This window comes from Cariama cristata, unplaced genomic scaffold (assembly GCF_000690535.1).
Source record: "Cariama cristata isolate BGI_N322 unplaced genomic scaffold, ASM69053v1 scaffold39546, whole genome shotgun sequence".
NCBI classification, from domain to species: domain Eukaryota; kingdom Metazoa; phylum Chordata; class Aves; order Cariamiformes; family Cariamidae; genus Cariama; species Cariama cristata.
This window is the reverse complement of record NW_009623368.1, coordinates 1-14,484: the sequence shown is the minus strand read 5'-3', so window position 1 is coordinate 14,484 and position 14,484 is coordinate 1. Positions and strand designations below refer to the sequence as shown.

The following is a 14,484-nucleotide window of genomic DNA, read 5'->3' as shown; positions in this document are numbered from 1 at the left end:
GGTGGAAACTGTTGATGGCGACAGTAATGAAGATGAGATTTAAAAGCTGTTTTTTCTTCCTAGTTATGATGTATTCAGGCAAACTCTTTGCAGAAGGTAAATACACTGAATTTTATTGTTTATAAATGTATATTGAATCTAGAACATGCAGTCTAGGTAACTTAAGTGTAATATCTTTCATGTTTTTACCAAGAGTAAATACTGCTTTTTAAATATAATTTTGTTGTGAGATGGCTGAGGATCATGATTCAACTGTTGCTGTAGCTCAGGGCTACAGATTCATCTCTAAGCTTCAAAGCTATAATATTGAAAGTTCAGACTTTTTTTTCAGTAAATGTTTCTTTTGAAATGTGTTTGAGCACTTAGTACAAAATTCAAATTTTTATATTAAAACATTTTATATATTGAAGTGTCTTGGTGATTTAAGTGTTTTGACTTTACCGCAAAGAAAAAGAGTGGAAGTTAAATGGAACCTGCAGAAGCTAACCTGGGGCGGTCCTGCATTTCCTATCCCTGTTTTCAACGTTGCTTAAAATTCCTGGGTTTATATAGTTTGCATACCACTTGAACTGCAAGTTCACAAAGGGGTGGACTGTATATGAGGGTACACCTCCATTAATTGAAAAGGTGCCCCTTTCTTTGCCTTTCATTTTGTATCTGCTAATGTATATTTCACTCCAGCATATTTGTTGCAACTACCTCTGTCTTCACTAGAGTTTTGTCTTTATGTAAAGCAGTTGGAATTACACAGATACACTTTGGAGAGTGTAAAGGAAAAAAAAAAAAGAGTAGGTAGCAACCACTTCTGTCTTTTGATTACCTAAAAATCTTAATTACCTTCAAGTTTGTTGTTGGGTTTTTTTTTTTTTATTTAGATGTGATACAGTGGCTGTATGAGGAAGGGAATTATGAACAAAAGTTATCCTGGCACTTTCTATTTAGTAAAAATACTAAATTTGCGGAAAATTATAGTGAATTCTAGTGACATTGAATGAAGGAGCAGAAGTTTGTTATTTTGGTTCTAATGTCTGTAGGGTGAATGCAGCAGTACCAACTTGTGGGAAAATTCTGCCCGATTATAATGAGATTTGTAGGTGGTGATTCGGTTTTTAAAACTTGATTCTTCAGGTTAGATTGCCTTATAATGCCATGGAGAGAATTTTTGAGACCCAAAGGTCAATTTTATAAAAAATCCAAACGTAAGTATTGCTTTTAGTTTGGTTTTGATTTTTTGGTTGGTTGGTTTTGTTTTGTTTTTTGTTTTGTTTTGTTTTTTAAATAACTTAGTGTCATATTCTGACATGTTTATTCTTAAATTCCCTTTCTTCAGCAAGTTTAACTCCTATACTGCCTCCTGGCTGCTTGCCATACTATTCTGATAACATTTGCTGAATTGAGGAGCTATGACATAGCTGATCTTGACACTTACCCCTGGATTTTAAAGCAGGTATCAGCATGTTTATGCAGCAAAGAGTGCTCATGCTTACAGCTTCTGGGCTAAAGAAAGAGTTAAATAAATGTGTCCTGCATCAGTTTTGCCCAGGTCACGTCAGGAAGTTTCATTCTACAGCTGATATTCCTGTGAACCTAAAGAACAAAAGCTGATTACAATTGTAATATATCTTAATTTCAGTCTCTCAAGACCCTTCCTGCTTGTAAGTATTCGGAATTTCATTCACCTTGTTTGAAAGCCTGAATCAATCCAACTGATATTAAAGCAATTAATGCATAAAAAAGTTCATATCTGGACTGAGATTTTTCATGAGAAATGTATTTATCTTTTTGCAGATAAACCTTGTGATTTGCCACATATAGAAAATGGAAAGATTGCCCAGTACTATTATAATTTCAAAAGTTACTATTTCCCTATGCGTAAGGAAAAAAAACTTTCCTACTCTTGTGTGGTTGGTTATACAACTGAAACTGGGACTCAAGATGGAAGAATAACTTGTACAGCAAAAGGATGGTCTCCGCTGCCACAATGCTACAGTGAGTTAGCTTTATTAATCTCATCATTGCTTCTAGCAGGAAACTTCTTTAGCTGGGTTTCCTGAAACATACAGTAGCAGAAGCTGCATAACAGGAGGGTTAAAATTTGTAAGTTAAGACAACAAGGTGAAATCAATCCTTTATGTATACAAGCTACGTAAGTTTATGTATGGAATATTTTTACAATAATAGGTGCTTTAAGGGATTTTACCATATATGTTTTTATAAGAACACCAAGGAAGTTGCCCAGTTTCCTTATTTTGGGAAAACTAATAGATAGTTTACCCTCAGATGTATATCTTTTAGAACTTTCCTAGCTCTAGATTGCTTGCTTGTCATGTTCCACGTTATTACCATTGGTTTGATATATTGTTTCATGATTGTGGTAGAGTTTCTTCCATAGGTCAGGAAAACAAGATTAGATCAGGATAGCTAAAAACCACCTTCTGTTTCTCACCAGAGAACATTAATTCTTTCTAACCAAAATCTCTCCTTTCACTTAGAAAAATGTAACAAGCCTCTTGTGGAAAATGGCTTTTTTTACAGTACAGAAATCTATTTCAAAATACATGAGAAACTTCAATACAAATGTAATACAGGCTACTACACTCCAAGCGGTGGTACTGAAGATACGGTACAGTGTCAGCCAGAAGGATGGTCCTACCAGCCAAGCTGTACTAAAAAATTTGGTAGGATTCTGTATTTTTCTTCTTCATAATCTGTCATATATGTATATAATTCTACTGTCCTTGCTGTACCTGTAGGGCCAAACTGCCTATGTCAGGTTATCATTTGAGTACTCTTGGAGTAGGTTCTCAGCTGTATCTCATGGGAAGAAGTTGTCAGATTGTATATGCTGCTAGTTTTGTGAATTTATATAGATGAAATTGTATATAGAAGGAATCAGTAAAGATGAAATTGCATTGTTTCAAATAAATCCATTGCCATCCAAACTTTCTTCCTAAATGACAACTGGAAAACTTGTGTAAACTACTGCATTTTTAATCATTCATTATTTGTAAAAAATTTGCCTTGGATATGACTACATTTAAGGTGTATCTAAGGAAAAATTTAGATGAATAACTTGAAATGAGAAGAGTAATTAATATCATGCACATGCTTTATTTATTTAAGAGTCATGTCGAGTACCCAGTTTACATCATGGCAGCTACTTCACGGCCCGACAAGAGCTTCGACTGAATGAAACACTGGTATACAAATGTGATGAGGGATATCATACTGCAGGAGGAAACACTACAGAAGAAGCAGTGTGTTTAACACATGGGTGGTCCCTTACTCCAAACTGCACTAGTATGTAATGGACTGGAAAATAAATCTGTTTGAAATGTGATTTATTCTACAAATACACAAAAATTTGCAAAATCTTTTATTTTATAAACTGGGGGGCGGGGAGGGAGGGAGGGAAGCCTGCCTTAACTAATTTTCACTGCTGTGTATTTTCTTCCTAGAAATAACTTGCTCCTCTTTGAGTGCAATAGCACATGGAGGTTTCTATCCTGTGAAGAATATCTATGAAGAGGGAGATGTAGTTCACTTTTTCTGTGAGGAAAATTATTCTGTCAGTGAATTTGACCTAATTCAATGTTATTATTTCGGATGGCATCCAGACCCTCCAGTGTGTGAAGGTACCTTATTTTTATAGTTTTAATATGTCAAATTCTTAGTGAAAGCCTAGCACCTTCTTTCATTAAATGCTTTATAAATACAAAATAAAAATATGCTTTGTGTACTAGCTCACAGCCTAAATAGAAATCAAGTGTTAGTTGAAGGGTATGGAGCCCAGGTAGCAGGGAGGAATGCAATGATAATTGGAATTAGTGTTCAGTGAATTCTAACAATAGAGCAGACACTGTCTCTGCTGTTGTTTCTCTGTACATTGTATCCTCGAGAAGCAGGAATCAACAATTACAGGAAAGTTGTTCAGGCCCTGAAGTTCAAGTTTAAACCATGTTCAGATTACATGAAGGTTTAATCAAACACATTTAATCCTGCCTTGTAAGGTGGGAACATGCCTCATGAGAGGCATTGAAAATAATTTGTAACAAGTTCCTCCTGAGCTTGGGGATTGTGGTACTTTTCAGAGTTTTATAGCCTCACCAAACTGGACATGTTTTCAACAGAATTAAGTAGAAAGATTATCCTGAGGACAGAAACACATCTTTAGCAATTACTATCACTTCCTTAGTCATTGGGGGATAATAGACATTCCCAGAAAAGAAACTTTCAAAAGAACAAAAGGTCTAGTGAACCAGATGAGATATAGTATCAGCAGAAAACAGTACAAATTAGCATTTAGGCTAGCCGAGAACTTATATTGTTTAACATACCCTTATAGTTGTGGGTCATTAATCTTATATGGATATTGTCCCCTTTATGAGAATTACTTCTGAGCTTTAGGAGATCTCGCTGCCTCACAAATTCTCTGCTTTATATACAAGGAATACCAGGTGTTCACGATAGAGGATGGGACAATCAATCATTTGTTTAAGCTAAATCTATGGTATTCTTTTTCCAATATATTTCTGCAGGAATTTTTCCCGTGAAGTATGTTTTCTGAAACAAATTTAATAATCCTTGTGTGAGGGGTGATTGACGTTAAAAAAAAATTACATTTAGCCTTTAAAAAATATAGATGTCTTAAGCACAGTTTTCAGTAAAATTAATGTTTTATAATTCCTTTATAACTTATCTTGTAGAAGATTGTGATTGAGTACAAAGATGAAATTCATCTTCCTTTCCTAGAAGATACCGTAGCATTTAAAATGCACTAGACTGTCTCAATTAAATGACATGTATTAGGACTCTAGCCCTATATTTATTCTGATGACACAGCAGGAAATTTTGTTGAATGAGTGCAGAGGAGCAGGGTGCTCAGGAGAATGAAAACAAAGTCTAAATCTAGTTTTGAGGATACAGTAATCACAAACTTAATTTGGGGATAGGAAATGGGCTATGATTGTTACTGCTTCTGTAGCATTAGAATTAATACATAAGCTATTGTAAATATTGTATCAATGGAGGGTAAGAGAAATCTCTCTTTCCTGAACTCCTTTAAAGAACGTTTTATTAAGTCTATTTGGAAAAATTACAAATTTGTTTATAGCAGTGTATATATAGTTTATAGCATAATACCTCTATTTTATATTGGTTGAATGTAAAATCACTTTTTTTTATTCTGGTCTCCTATTTTAAGAAAATGGGAGTAAGCAATTACTCTGAATCAACCAAAAATGTCTTTTGAGTGATAGGCTTGCTGTGTAGTAAAATTAATTGTGTACATGGTTTTGATAAATGAGAAAACAATATGCATTTTTTATTTTCAGATGTAAAAAATAAATGCCCTCCACCACCACTTCCTCCTCATGCCCATGTCATCACAGTTAGAAGAACACATCGTAATGGAGACAAAGTTCGTATTCAGTGCCAAAGTACATTTGAAATAAGAGGATCTGAGGAAATCCAGTGTGAAAAAGGAAAATGGACATCACCCCCTATGTGTATTGGTGAGTACTTTTGTGAAGACTGACAACTGAACAGAAATGGTTCCTCCAACTATGCCTTAATTTTCTGGAGAACCTCAGTTTCCATATCTGCAAAACTGTTTATATCTTGCTCTGTTAAAATGCTCGAGAGGTAAAGTGCTGCATAATTTGCAGATGAACTGTTGCTCACAATTAAGGAGAAAGGGTGAGCTAGGTGATTTCAACTGACATAGGTGTTGTGTAGTTCTCTCCTGGAATATTGATTTTATTACATCTTAGAACACATTAGTGTCTGTCTGTTTTGATATTTGAAAAGGAGATATCTCTGAGAAAACTAGTTCTAAGTTTCTGCTATGGTTATAGGAACTACAGATAAATGGGAGTCTGAGGCACCACCACTCGAGGCAGATGCAGCAATAAGGGCAAGCAAAACATATTGCAATGAAGGTATGAGTAGGTGAACATTGCTTTTCTATTTAAAAGGGACTTCAGTACTCTATAATGCTATTATGGGCATTTTATGACTGCTCTTACTACTCTCTTGCTGTTGTACAGTTCCTTAATCTTGAAAACGTTTGCATGTGCTACAGATGTCAGTGCAGCAGTCTGAATAAATGAAAGGCCATTGTTGCTTGTTTCTAGTGATTATGAACTACACCTATAAGCCTGTTCTGTATTTGTAATTTTATTTCATACATTAGCATTTACCTTCAATCATTTTGTACCCTTTCTGTTAATGTTGTCTGAATATGCAAAATCATGAGTATTTTGCTGCTCCTTGGATTAATAGTTCCAGTGAGGTTTCTTTTGTTTCTTTCAAACCACACATGGGCTAAATGTTTCGAGCAACAAGTAAAGACTGTCTCATCACAGAAAAAGAACTAACCTATATTGAGTGTAAACCAGCAAGAGTCAAGAGCAGACATAGATGAGGAGTGTAGGGGGAAATAGAATGCCTGTCTGCAATTCAGTAAGGCAAGTGTAGAGTTTCTGAAAACAAAATTGGAAAAGAAATTATATTGGTTTATGTTTTATTTGTACGTAAATTTTTTGCTCAGTCTATTATTAGTCTGATACTTTCACCAGTGTTAACATTGTTTTAAAGATCTGATTACCTATCTCCCCGCCTTGCATTAGAAATGCAGCAAGACTGTACCTCTCCACCTGTGATTAAAAATGGTGATGTTCTTGGTCCACTATTGACAAGTTACAAAAACGGTTCCTCAGTAGAATATGGTTGTCAGCGTTACCATTTTTTGGATGGACCTAGTACCGTTTACTGCAAACAAGGAAACTGGACAGAACAACCAACTTGCTTAAGTAAGTCTTGTAAGAAAAAAGGTTTGTACATAATACAGAAAGGTAAAACTGGAAAAAAACTCTAGATAATCCTTTCATGGCCACCTTTTCTCTTTCATTTGAGTTAATAAAGATTCTAGAAACATGAGGATGAACGAAAAATCAAATATACCTAAGCCACTCTTGTTAGGTGTCCTCTAGGTTGTTCTTACAATGAAATAGATTCCTCTGTTTTCCTGAGTGATCTATTGTAGAACACAGCTATCCCTGTCACCTAGGAGGATTCTCTAATTTCATTCTCCCATATTCTCCATTCAGTGAATTTCTTCCTGTCTTTCAATAGATGCTCAGAAGGAACAACTGCAGCCATTGCCTAAATGGCTTTTAGATGTGACTAGCAAGAAATGCAGTGACTTCTTGGACTTTAATTTTTAAACGTTCAGCTTTTGTTTTTATTTTGTGTCTTTATCATCTCTCTGGATTTTCTAGTTTTTATGTGTTGCTCATATATGCTGTTCAAAACAATGAATAGAACTCCCATTAGGAATTTGCCAATACTAGCAGGTATACTACTACTGATCTACAAGAGTTGTTTCTTTATCTTTCCTTCCTTCCTGTGATGAAATAATTCTGGTTTACTAGCATCCTTTGTTAAATTGACTCATTTTGAGTTTGTAATCTACTGTGAAAATGCAAGTAAATAACCAGTTCAGTTTTAATTACTTATTTCTAAATGAATAAAATGTACCTGATCTGGATTGAAAGGTCCAGATCAGCATTCTTGGATCTGAATACTCAAATTTAACAAATCCTGTGAAATAGTGAAAACTCATTTCCTATGAGTGTTATTTGTCTCCTAAGCAGCCAAATAACCACATCACCTTTTCCATGTTTTCTGAGATTTCTTTTCAGCTCTCGCTTAATCAGACCAGAAAGAGCACGTACTGTAATTAGTTTCAGGAAAATATCCATACCAATTTGTTGTTACAGTACTGTCATCAGAATGCATAATAACTGATTTCTCCTTGCCTTTCCCTCAGTAAAGCATTAATAAGGGCCTCTGTCAGGCAATGATTCTCATGAAACTTGTAGAAATTTATTTTTATAACTATCCCTCTGTCACGCTTTACTGAAGTTGAACAGTGGTTTCAAAAGTTAATGAAGTTAACTGTCTAATGGAAAGCTAGGCTACCTGATGTGATCCTGGCACTAAATTTTAAGAAACCTGTCAGAAAGAATCCAAACAATATTAGCCTTGAATAACCTGAAAAATCCCAAAGAAGAACATAGAGATATTCCAAAAAGCTTTTGGAAGTTTTAAGTTCTTTTAACAGTGACAAAACAAAGAGGAAAAAAAAAAAGAAAAAGGAATTGTCAAAGCACTTCCTTACGTTTACTGTATATTAACTACTACTATCCTTGAAGGGCTTACCAAACCTGTCAGCGAAGTCTGACAGCTTAATTTTGATGAATGACTCTATTTTCATTATAAAAAGCCCTTTCAAGTTACAGTAAAGTAGTTCTTTTCTTCTTCAATGATAAACCCAGGCTGCCATATGTTTACGAATACTTGTAGAAACCAGAATTTGTCAGAAGTGTGTGTTTTCTGTGATTCACTGTTCCCAGTTCAGGGGTTTTTTGTATGTTATTTCTGTTACTTCAGCCCATTTCTTTACATTTGCATTAATTTTTTTTATGCATCTGTAGGGTTTTGGGTTTTTTTGCAAGATTTAATGACATTTGATTTAGATTTCTCTCTCGACTCCTACAAATTGGAGCTAAGACATCACTTAAGGTTGCTTTTTATTGAAGTACACTTTTATTTCCTAGAACCATGCATTCTTAATGTAACTGATATGAACACCAACAACATAGAGTTGAAATGGAGACAGGAAGAGTTAATTTTCCTACATGGTGATCTCATAGAGTTTGAATGTAAACAGGGATACAACTTTCTTGAGACTACTCTTCCATCTCCTGGGAGGACACAGTGTAACCACAGCAGACTGAAATATCCGAAATGCATTATGCAAGGTAAACCAATACTTTTTTGTTGCCTTTTTAATTAATCAATCTCAGACCTATTTAAAAACAATTTACTTTGGCAACATGGGCCTAGAATCTGTTGCAAATAGTAGATGTTTAGGATTCAACAATACAGATATGCACAGATATTGTTCCACAAGACAGCTATATTTTTAACTATATCTAAGCATGGAAAAACAATATACCTTCCTTTGATGGGGAAAGCTGTAGAAAGGAGGGAGGAGCTCTTTTCCAAGCCCAGGGATCTCAAAGCTCTGTAGAAAGGCAGCTGTAAACAAATGCACACAAGGGACTTCTTATGGTTAGAATTAAGCAGGAGATTGCATTCTGATCTGAGACATAAGAAAACAGTAAAAAATACACTATCTGAGAGTTGATAGATATCTAGTGTTGACAGGCATTTAAAGCTGATGATTTGTTAGTTCCTTAAGCTGAATGTTTCTCAAATGTTTTTAATATTATTCCAGCTGTTAAAGAAAAATGTGACTCTCCACCTTCTATTGAGAATGGAGCTCTTACTCTCCCACCCCTGACCCAGTATGATAGTGGTTCTTCAGTTCAGTATAACTGCTCTGACTATCATTTTTTGCAAGGATCTGAGAGAATTTACTGTTCTGAAGGACAGTGGACTTCACCTCCAGTTTGTATAGGTAGGTGTGATAAGATAAGTAAGCACTTATTTCTCTCTGTAATTCGTAGAATCGTAGAATAGTTTGGAAGGGACCTTTAAAGGTCATCTAGTCCAACCCCCTTGCAATAAGCAGTAACATCTTCAAGTCAATCAGGTTTCTCAGAGCCCTGTCCAACCTGACCTTGGATGTTTCCAGGGATGGGGCATCTATCACCTCGCTTGGCAACCTGTCCCAGTATTTCACCCCCTTTATTGTAAAAAAAAAAAAATCTTCCTTATTGTCTAGTTGGAATCTACCCTCTTTTAGTTTAGAACCTTTACCTCTTGTCCTATTGCAACAGGCCCTACTAAAAAGTCTGTCCCTGTCTTTCTTATGGGGCCTCCTTTAAGTACTGAAAGGCTGCAATAAGCTCTCTCCAGAGCATTCTCTTCTCCAGGCTGAACAACCTCAACTCTTTCTAAATTCAGATACATAGAATTTATAAATTAAGTACTTCCAACTAGAACTTAAAGATCTAAATTTCATTTTTTTCAGTTAGAGATGAAAGTTTTAATAGAAGCAAGTGTAAGCTTGTCTGGCCTTTTTTTCTCTTAAATATGACATGCTTGCAGTATCCAAAAATACGGTAATTTAATGTATAATATATTAAGAGAATGGGAAATAATCTACAGTTTTAGTGTAGACTGGTCAAAATGGTGCTATTTCAAAAATAATTGATTTATTAACACTGGTTAAGTCTCTCTTCTTTAGAGCCATGTACTTTGTCAAAAAATGAAATGGACAAAAATAATGTGCTGCTGCAAGGGTTCTATGAAAATCAAGTTTACTTTTACCATGGGGATTATGTTGGATTTTACTGTAAACAAAATCATTTTGGAGCAGAATCTGGTACAACTTTATTTCAAGTGCAGTGTAAGAGAGGACAGCTGATGTATCCAAGGTGTGTTGAAAGAGGAAAATAAGTATGGACTTCAGGAAAGCCTATAGGAAAGGTATGTACATGTCCTTTATCTAGCATTAACAGCTGGTTTACGATGGCCTCATATTTTCAAATCACTACAGTTAGCTCTGAGAAATGACTGTTCAGTGGCATTGTTGGGTCTGAGCTGAAGGGAGAGGGAAATGAAAGTGCTTTGTGGTGTGAGGACTGGGAATTTAGGACGAAGGAGTTTTGTAAGGCTTACAGTGATAAACTTGAGGATGTTTCACAGTCTGGAGGACTTGAGCAAAGTGCCACAACAGGAAGATGCTGAGCAAGTAGTGTCCTTTGTGAGGACATTGGTGATTGTGACAGCATGAGTGCTTCTGTGACTACAGAATATAGCTAAACTGAGATTTAATTTCATGCCCTTCAAGTGGATGTTAAACTCTAATTTTACAGTGAGAAAGGAGAGGCTTATTATTTTGTACATCTTAACAGCATCCATGTCTCCTTTCACAGGTAAGAAGCCTCTAAAGGACAAAGCCTGGGGGACAAGAAAAAACAAACAAGTATTAAGAAAATAAAATTCTACTGAGTAGTTAATTACTATCTTTTTAAAAAAAGTCAAGTAAGCATCTTTGTTTTACTAATTGAGATCATTTAAATTATTAAAATATCTAGTCCAAATACTTTGTATGATTTCCTATGACACTTAAATATTGTACTTTTGGGTGTCTGCTGGTGAACATGTTGAGTGACTGAAGATATGAATAAAATTCAGGAATACAGACAATGTTTGCCTTGCATCCATTTTAGTATGTTTAAATAAAAAAGTCGCTGTAAGGGTTTCTTCTGTATTTTATGTCTAAATTCCATCTTTCTGTGATATCATTGTGTGTGTGCTATTCTGTATGGTTTTTCCAAGGCTTTTAAGAGTGCTGTGTGAATGAATACAACAAAAAAGAAATTAAAGCATTCAAGAAATAGACAAATTCTGCTTATTTAATCAAAACCCAGATGACCATTTGGTGGGAAAAAGAGGTTCATAAAAATAGCATTTTACATGCTATTTACAATACTGTTCCAAAATACTTTCAAAAGATTAAAAATTCATTGCTTTGTAAAATTATATTTAAAAATGAAGACAAATAACAGTGAGATTTAGCAGTTTAACGTAATGAACTTTGGATGTGTGACACGTAGATCTGAACTAGATGTTCACTATAGATTTTATTTCTAGGTCATGTTATGAACAACAATGGTGATATGAATTAGTGAGTCTTACTCAGTTAAGAAATAATGTAGGAACTTGCTTAAACAAAATGATTGTCGATAAGTTTTTAACCAGTAAATTGGTATATTGAGCATTGTTACCTTAATAGCTGCCATCTAGGTTTGCTATGCATCCAGAAACTATTTGTGTTGAGGCCCAAATATATAGAAATTAATCTCTGAGTTTTTGCATCCTAATCATTCCTGTGTCTATGGAAGATGGAAGAAAAAACTGTTTCCCTTCAATGTGAAGGGTGTTTACATGATGGGCTAGATCTGTAAGCAAAATCTTGCAAGGCAACTAGTACGTCCATGACCATATCAATACCACCACACAAGGTCAACATTACCTAGGTATCAGTATCAGAAAAAACAAATTTGAATACAGATGTAACCAAACTGGGACAAATGGGGGAAAAGTAATTTGGGGCAGGTTGTTTATTTGGAAGGAGACCCGGGTGGAGAAAGGGAAGTACAAACATGGTGAAAAGAGGATCAATAAACAAGAAAAAGGGTAATAAGGGGTATGCGCATGATATAATTGAGACTCTCCAGGGATACCAGTCAAGCAGCTCTTGTGCAGATCTTAGCTTGGGTCAGGCCAAAACCCCAAATCCATAGTCTTGTCCATACCACAGAGATCAAACTGGTTTCCGTGATCTGGAAGACCTGTTTGGGGCAGGGAGGGAGCTACTACTTTAACTAGCAGGGAGAAACACCTCAGACGAATGGTTGGAGCATCCACGTGTCGCTGTGTTGGTGACTGTTCCAGACTTGATGGCATCAGCATCTTCTCAGTTGCTTCCTAACCCCAGCCTGTATTAGTGTATTTAATTCTCTTGGGTTTGGTTGGGTTTTTTTGGTGTGGGGTTTTTTTTTGTTTGTTTTGTTTTCCGCAGCATGTTCAGGACAGCATCCAGGTATTTTCTGTGGTAAAGGGAAAGTGGATTTCTTTCATTTTTTCCCTTTTCAATTTTTTGCATTCATTATTTGTAAACGAACTTGTTGCTTGCAATTTGAAATCTCAGGCTCTGTTATTTCTGTTAATTAGCACAGCAGGGTTAAGTAAAAGAAAAGGAGAGCTACAGCTTGGGTTTCAAAATCTGAAAAAGCTCAGAAATATCTGTGTGAAATCTTGAGAAAGAAAGATTTACAATATGAACATTGCAAAAGAAACCGAACACAAAATTTTTACAAAAGTTAATGAAGACTCAGGAAGTGATCAACTTGCTTTTTGGAAGGTAAGGAAGCTTTGTTATTGACTCCTTTCCACTACCTTAATTTTCCCAGAATATATTCATGCAAATCTGACTAGGCAGTGTGGGAAGAGATGGATCGGCTACACATGCTGCTGTGGTCTCAGAGAAGCTGCTGCAGGCACACAACCTAGACATGCTGTTGTCCTAGTGTGGGTGGGATGTTGAAAGCACATCTGTCAAAATGGTGTGCTTAGTCTATGTGGAATATATAGTGCAAGTAAGACTCGGTGACATACAAGCCCAGGAGTGTTTCTGACCTCTGAAGAGTATTTGGAAGCAGAGAAATAATTTTTCTTTGACGTTATTTACTTAGACTTACCAAACCATGGTGCTAGAGTAACTTAAAATAACCATCAACATACCGAAGACATTTAACCCTTTAACAGTCCTGAACTTTTGCTAGTTTCTGCATAGTTAGGCATAGAATTGCAGAATAAGAATCAGGTTGCTCAGGACCCTGCCTGGCTGAGTTCTTAATATCTCCAAGGAGATAAAACTTTTCTGGGCAACCTGTTCCAAAGTCTGTCTACCCTCATGGTGAATCTTTTTTTGTAACTGGATCTTCTTTTGCTGAAGATTTGTGCCTGTTGTCTTTCATCTTGTCACTGTGCATCTCTGAGAAAGAAGATGGCTCCATCTTCTCTGTACTCTCCCATTAGGAAGTCAAAACCAGAAATAAGGTCTCCTCCCAGCCGCCTTTTCTTAAGAAACATTCAGAAAAGAATGTTTGGGTTTTTTTCTGGTTGTGTGAGACATGATAAAAAAAAGTATGTGTTTCTATTGATGCCTTTTCTTGTGTAGCAGAACCTTCCAAGAGCGTGAGAATGGCAATAGATCACCATGAAATGACAGGGCTGAGATAGTCCTGACTTGGGAGTAAGTAGATGATGTGATAACGCTTCTGCACCAAGTTCGGCTTATACAATTTTTTTCAAGTTCAACCTTTTATTTGTTATCATAGAAGCCTAGAACAGTTTGAACTGGAAGGCACCTTTAAAGATCATCTAGTTCAAGCCCCCTGCCATGGGCAGGGACACCTTCCACCAGACCAGGTTGCTCAAAGCCCCGTCCAACCTGGCCTTGAACACTTCCAGGGAGGGGGCATCTGCAGCTTCTCTGGGCAACCTGTTCCAGTACCTCAGCACCCCCACTGTAAAAGATTTCTTCCTTATATCCAGTCTAAATCCACCCTCTTTCAGTTTAAAACCATTGTTTTGTCACAATAGAGAGGCCTTTCCTCTTGAGTAACCACCTTGCATTTGCGTGGTTTTCGCAAACATCAGCCGAAAAGGCATTCAGATTTATTTATAGATTGTAATTTCTGTTTTCCAGTTACGTTCTCACCTCCATTGTACATAAGTGAGGAAACTGACTTTTGTCTGGATGTAAACTCGCAGATCAGGGCAATTCCTGTAACAGTCAAAGTTTTGGGTGTTGTGTGTGCTGATTCAGACTGGCACGTTTTAACCAAGTGACCCTGTTTCCCAATGAAGTTTCAACAACTTATATTGGCTTTAAAATGTTTCATGAGCCCTGTTCCTCAGGGCTCAGTGTTGGGGCCA

The 14,484-nt window shown here is 36.1% G+C and overlaps 1 protein-coding gene across 1 annotated transcript; it reads left to right on the top strand.

The window, feature by feature from the left end:
• Positions 1-14: 14 nt before the first annotated feature.
• On the top strand, positions 15-10,431 carry F13B (coagulation factor XIII, B polypeptide). The gene is made up of 11 exons (XM_009702704.1): positions 15-96; positions 1,789-1,989; positions 2,493-2,678; positions 3,124-3,300; positions 3,459-3,635; positions 5,334-5,513; positions 5,856-5,945; positions 6,630-6,812; positions 8,622-8,825; positions 9,305-9,487; positions 10,220-10,431. The coding sequence occupies exons 1-11, from the start codon at positions 15-17 to the stop codon at positions 10,429-10,431; spliced, it is 1,875 nt and encodes a 624-aa protein (XP_009701006.1).
• The last annotated feature ends 4,053 nt before the right edge of the window (positions 10,432-14,484 follow it).